The 6,397-nt window shown below is 33.7% G+C and overlaps 1 protein-coding gene across 1 annotated transcript; it reads left to right on the forward strand.

The window, feature by feature from the left end:
- LOC100812671 (DDB1- and CUL4-associated factor 13) lies at positions 1-6,190 on the forward strand. The gene is made up of 17 exons (XM_003519319.4): positions 1-196; positions 306-395; positions 520-631; positions 1,580-1,607; positions 2,269-2,367; positions 2,468-2,537; positions 2,637-2,671; positions 2,769-2,843; positions 2,948-3,043; positions 3,745-3,808; positions 4,056-4,109; positions 4,284-4,369; positions 4,452-4,512; positions 4,599-4,663; positions 4,838-4,943; positions 5,436-5,524; positions 5,661-6,190. The coding sequence occupies exons 1-17, from the start codon at positions 131-133 to the stop codon at positions 5,821-5,823; spliced, it is 1,359 nt and encodes a 452-aa protein (XP_003519367.1). The 5' UTR covers positions 1-130; the 3' UTR covers positions 5,824-6,190.
- The last annotated feature ends 207 nt before the right edge of the window (positions 6,191-6,397 follow it).

The raw sequence follows: 6,397 nt of genomic DNA on the forward strand, positions 1-6,397 counted from the left end.
AAATCAAACAGCTCTTAAACCCTTTCTGCGTCATCCTAGGGTTTTTGTTTTTCTGCTCTCCAATTCGGAGACCGAAGAACCAAAACAGACTGAGTAATTGGTCTCTCTTCCTCCGCTGCTTCTACACACAATGAAGGTCAAAGTTATATCACGCTCCGTGGATGAGTTCACCCGAGAGCGAAGTCAAGACCTTCAGGTGATTCAATGCACACCACCCTTCATCACTAGCGTTCTTCTAATTGCTCAATTCGATTAAATTTTCAATCTTTTGCTTTTTCTAACGTTGCTCTTTTGATTTCGGAAAGAGGGTGTTCCGGAATTACGATCCCAGCCTTCGTCCTCAAGAGAAGGCGGTGGAGTATGTGCGTGCTGTTAATGCGGTGAAGTTGGACAAGGTCAGGTTTTCCCCCTTTTTTCTGTGTTTTTTTTTTTAATGTTTAGTAATCAGTATGTTTATATTGCATGTGAAGTTTTATCGGTTCCTTATTATGTTTTGTTTTTTTTAATCTGAGGATTTAGATATTTGCAAGACCATTTATTGGAGCATTGGATGGGCATGTAGATGCTGTTTCGTGTATGACGAGGAACCCTAGCCAGTTGAAAGGGATATTCTCCAGTTCGATGGATGGAGGTACTTCATTTTTCCTTATATAGTTATGCCCCTGCAGCTATATGTGTACTTGTAGTTGTAGGAAGTAATGGTTGAATTATAGTATTGGTTTGGAGATGGGAAGATTGGAAGAGAAGAGGAGGAAATTTGTTTTGCTATGTGGTGGATTTCCAAAATATGGTGGGTTGGATTCTGAATTTTAAATTCAGGAAGTACTAGAAATGTTCCGGATAAGGGGAGACTGTTATTCAAGGGTGCAGATATTTTTATACATGAAAGTATGAAACTCATAATCCAATACTAGACAACCAGAATTCTTCTGCCAGAATGAGTTAGTAACTTGACAGTTGACATCATTATTGAATATTGACTCTTGGATATATGTGTACTGAGTACTCAACACTACTGTGACTTATCTATCCAACAACCACCCTTTAATATTGGAAAATTTGGCCTACCTCTCTATCAAATTTTTCTAGGCTGTGTAGACAGTTACTCTTTTAGTTGTCTTGACTTTTTGAAGCCTTCTAGTTATTTGTGGCAAGAATTTAAGTAAATGTTTTCATGCTGGCTGCATTACCATTGCTGATTAGGAAACACACTCACATAGTTGTTTAAACTAGTATGGTTCTCTTTGCATATTGCATAATACATTATATAGAAGAATCAACCATAAAATATTTCCAAGCTAAAGAGATTAGAAATAGCTGTATGGGAAATGTCTTATATATTCATTCACTTTTACTATTCATCCATCTTGTAACTTAATCATCGTTTTTTTGTCATTTTGGTTCACTTTTTCATTGATTTTCCTTCTATATGGTGTTAGGTATTATGCATTATTGCATTATCCTTCTGTTGCACATTAGGCTCTATCCCCTTTACATTGTTATCTCCATACAATGCTGGGTGAGTTGAGTTGCATTCAATATAAAAAAACCTGTAACATTTGTCTTTGCTGTTTTACAGATATTCGTCTCTGGGATTTAGCTGCAAGGTAATAAATTTATTTCTCAATTTTTTTTCTTTCAAAAAGGTAAAAAAATTCTATTAGGAACTTGAATCAGGCACATATGTTTACTTGTTTCTTTGAAATGAAGAACATTTCTATGTGTTACTCCATTCGTTTCTTTTTATCTGTTCACTTAGGGGAAACACACATTTTTCTATGTATTTTTAACTTCTTAGTATGACCTTCACTGGTATTTCTCTCTCATTTATGATAAGTGTAAAGTATTAAAGAATTAGTTAGAGGGCATATCTGTAAAGATAATAATTAATATTGTCTTGAATTTCTAAGTGGAAAAATAAAAGAAATAGAATTTAACAATGCCTGAGCAGAGCTGCCTCTTCTTTCTTTCATTTCTGTTTACATTTTAGGGACTATCATAGATAATAAGTGTATCTCAAAAGAAGTAATAATTTCTGTCTTATTAGTTATGAAGAACCCTAGTTTGCTGTATCAAATATGACTTGAGATTTTCTTATTATTTCTCTGGTTGATGGTATGTTGGCTTTCTGAAGAGTTGTAGTTATTATATGCTAAAATTATTTCTAATGCATCAGAATTATATATATGGATAAACATTGGTTGTTTATTTGCTTATGCATCAACTTATTTATCTAATATTGTTGCTTGTTATATTTGAAAAAAATAGACGGACAGTTTGTCAGTTTCCTGGTCACCGAGGTGCTGTACGAGGCTTGACAGCATCTACAGATGGACGCATTCTTGTGTCATGTGGAACTGATTGCACGTAAGAATCAACCTTTTCAATTTCCCCCTTTTTATATCTAGCTCCCATATTTAGTCTTCAATAGCTAATTTTTCTGTTGTAACCTGGAATTTGTGCTCAGTATCAGACTCTGGAGTGTTCCTATTACTACTCTTATGGAGTCAGATGACTCAACTAAGAGCACTGTTGAGGTGAAATATTGTGCTGGCATTTTTTTACTTTTTTTTTTTTAATTTCAGTGGGTATACTACTAACTCACAATTTTATAAACTATTTTTGCTTTTCTGCAGCCAGCAAGTGTTTATGTTTGGAAGAATGCATTTTGGTAAGTTTTGGAGTAAATTATCCCAAAGGAAGATATTGAAGCTTGTTATTTTGTTTGATTTTTATGTTTACTGAACTTTTTTTACTTTCTTTTTTAGGGGTGCTGATCACCAGTGGGATGGCGAGCATTTTGCCACAGCTGGTGCTCAAGTAGATATATGGAATCACAACAGGTGTTAATATCAATTTCTATTTGCTCTACTTATTTCACTAAAATCACAGTTGACTCTTCTAAATTTTATGTTTATTTCATGTAATTGTTACTTCCCTTCTGCAGGTCTCAGCCAATAAACAGTTTTGAATGGGGGTCAGATACTGTAATTTCTGTCCGGTTTAATCCTGGAGAACCAAATCTGTTGGCCACCTCAGCTAGGTATGTGAGATTGCCTGTAGGTCAAGCACTACAATATTGATTATGATACAATTCAGTTTCCCCCCCATAGATATCCTGATCTTTTTTGTATTGTTGCTTGTTTAGTGTTTTGCTAATCTCACTGAATTTTGTATTATTTTCTCAATTATTGATTATTTGTTATTTCTACTGTTTTAAAAAGTTGATACTCATGCTTGTTTTAGACTAGTATCGCATTTCAATGTTCCATTTCCAAGATTAAAGCCCTAGTACTGTCAATATGATTGAATCTGTAATATAAATAGGTTCCTAAGTATGAGAAAATACCATTTTATATTTTTGTTGTTGGATGGTAGACATTGGTCTTAAGGGATGTTCCTATTAGTATCACCATAAGGGATCATTTGTGATACTCTAAACTATTCTCTGATATTTTCATGATATTGAGATATCTGCTATATATTCCAATAGTTGTTATAAATCTGGAGAAAAATGCTATTCATCTCATTCATTGAAAGGAAAGAAATATATTATAAGAGGACTAGTTTATGTTTCTTTTGGTATGCATTTTTTTGTTGAAGTTTTACTTATATAGATTTTGAATAATGTTTAGTTGTTTACTTTAATCTACTATATAAATCAGGAAAAATATTGGTTGGCTTAATGTACTTATCTCTCATTCGCAAATTACCTGTTTTTAACTTGTTTTCTTCTTATTTTAGTGACCGGAGCATAATTCTGTATGATTTACGTATGTCTTCCCCAGTGAGGAAAATGATAATGATGGTAATTACTTTGTATCATTAGTTTAAATGTTGACATATGGCTGCAGTTTTTGATTTTGTTATTTTATTATCATCAATTTTATTGTTGGACTGTTAAATGAAGTCCCTATTATGCTTTTGCTTTTTAATTGCAGTCATATCATTGGCACGTTTCTCAACAACATTTTTAGTGTTTAGTTTTTTCTCCTTATCATTTGGTTTTATTCCAAATGTTCATAATTATACTAACTTTTACTTCATTGTGGCAGACCAAAACAAATTCTATATGTTGGAACCCAATGGAACCCATAAATTTTACGGCTGTAAGTTTGTCAGATGAATTTATTTGATGGTTCTGAAGCTATTAGGGTTTTGGGTTATGGCTAACAGGAGATATTGTTGGGTTGAAACATCTTTTTTTGTAGTTCTATCACAGTATCAATATTCAATAGTGATATTTTTATATTCTATCGTCAAAATTCATTACCATGCTGCAGGCAAATGAAGATGGTAACTGCTATAGCTATGATGCTAGGAAGTTAGATGAAGCTAAATGTGTTCACAGAGATCATGTTTCTGCAGTGTAAGAAGATTTTTCTATAAATATTGTGTTTTTGGTAATTCTATAATTTAGCATACCAGCATGTTTTTATTTCTTTCTACAGGATGGATGTTGACTACTCACCAACCGGACGGGAGTTTGTCACTGGATCTTATGATAGAACAGTTAGTTCCTTGAATTTTGTTTTTAATCTCTTAGCATTTGGTCATACTAAGAATGATTTCATATGGTAAGGATTTCTCATTTGTAGGTGAGAATTTTCCAGTATAATGGTGGTCACAGCAAGGAGATTTATCATACTAAGAGAATGCAAAGGTTCACTTAATTTATATATGAAACCGGACATTCTATTGTCTTTGATTACTCCACTTTTTAACCAGTGTACACCTTGGATGTGTAGCAAATTACTATTGCTGTTTTTGCTGAGTTTACTTACTACTGAGATTTATATTTTCTTGTGACAGGCTGATCTCTATCTTTGTTATGCAGGGTATTTGCTGTCAAGTTCAGTGGTGATGGAAGTTATGTGATTTCAGGAAGTGATGACACTAACCTTAGGCTTTGGAAGGCAAAAGCATCGGAGCAACTTGGAGTAGTAAGATAGCTTCCTTTCCTCTTGTATTGCTGAAATTTGAGTCAAATAATTAATGTGTCAAAACATATCCGCAGCATCATTTGGGCAATGCTTATGTCATTGGTAGATGAATCTCAATTATGTTTGTTTATTTTATTTTTCTGTTAATTTTTTTTTTGAATTTGGATCTAATCGTTGTAGCCCGTAACATGGCTGTCATTTATCATTTTAGTAGAGAGAGACACAATCTAGTGTAAGGGATGGCCTAAATTTTCTGTTGATGGCTCCAATTTAATGACAAGGTCATACTAGGAGTAGAATTGTGAGGATCCAGATACATCTAATTTAGTTTACTTGTTTTTCATTTTTGTGGATCATCTATGTTTAAGACCCTTAAATTATCATAATTGGGATGATTGTTTGTCTCCCAATTGGTTATCTGTTAGTTATCCTAATCTTTATTTCTATTCCAAGAGACCTTAACCGAGGATTACTTCTGTGATCGTGCTACAGATTCTCCCAAGGGAACGGAAGAAGCATGAGTATCATGAAGCCATAAAAAAACGCTATAAGCACCTCCCTGAAGTTAACCGTATCGCAAGGTAAGAAGATATGATCAAGCACTTTTTTTTTTGGAACCATACCCGACAGACAAACTTCTATGCTAAATTTATATATTTTCACAAAACAGTTCATGTCTTGTGCTTATTGCTCCTTTGTTTTTGTTTTGCTCAACAGACATAGACACTTGCCAAGACCAATATTCAAAGCTTCTGCTTTAATGCGCGTTATGGCGGATGCTAAGAGAAGGAAGGAAGAGAAGAGGAAAGCTCACAGTGCTCCAGGGAGTATTACAACACAGCCATTACGAAGACGAAGAATTATCAAAGAAGTCGAGTGAGGTTTTTCTGAGCCGGTACCTAAAAAAAATCAAGCAAATATTTATCAGCTATTACGGAGACGAAGAATTATCAAATATACTGATGTCAGCATGCTTCTCTTGGGACGTTCCATCTCTGGAGGTGCTTCCAGGTTGATTTCTTAGGCAAATGGATGTACCGTGCCTACAATTTTATGCCTAGTTGGCTCAGTTGCATGTTTAGATTGGTAAAACAAGGTTATATTTTTGTGATTCTTCTTCTGGGTTCAGTTCACTCCCAATTCAAGAATTTTTTTTTCTTGAATGTAGTTTCTCCTTTTCCTTAAAAGCCCTTAGAGAGCTAATTGTTATATTTTTAATTCAATTCAGTGCAGTGATTATGACAAAATCAGTGACAGATTTCAGTTTTAGTATTTATAAAAAAAAAATCATTGTTTAGTATTTGATGTTTTGATTTCAATACGATCTTTAACTGAAAATATTGTTTAGTTGACAAAAAAATAGAAGTAAATGTTGATAACTTGATCACTCATAGAAGCTAAACTTAAGAGAAAGAGAGAAATGGGGAGAGTAAGAACAGAAACACATCATAACT

The sequence above is a fragment of the Glycine max genome, chromosome 2, assembly GCF_000004515.6.
Source record: "Glycine max cultivar Williams 82 chromosome 2, Glycine_max_v4.0, whole genome shotgun sequence".
NCBI lineage: Eukaryota > Viridiplantae > Streptophyta > Magnoliopsida > Fabales > Fabaceae > Glycine > Glycine max.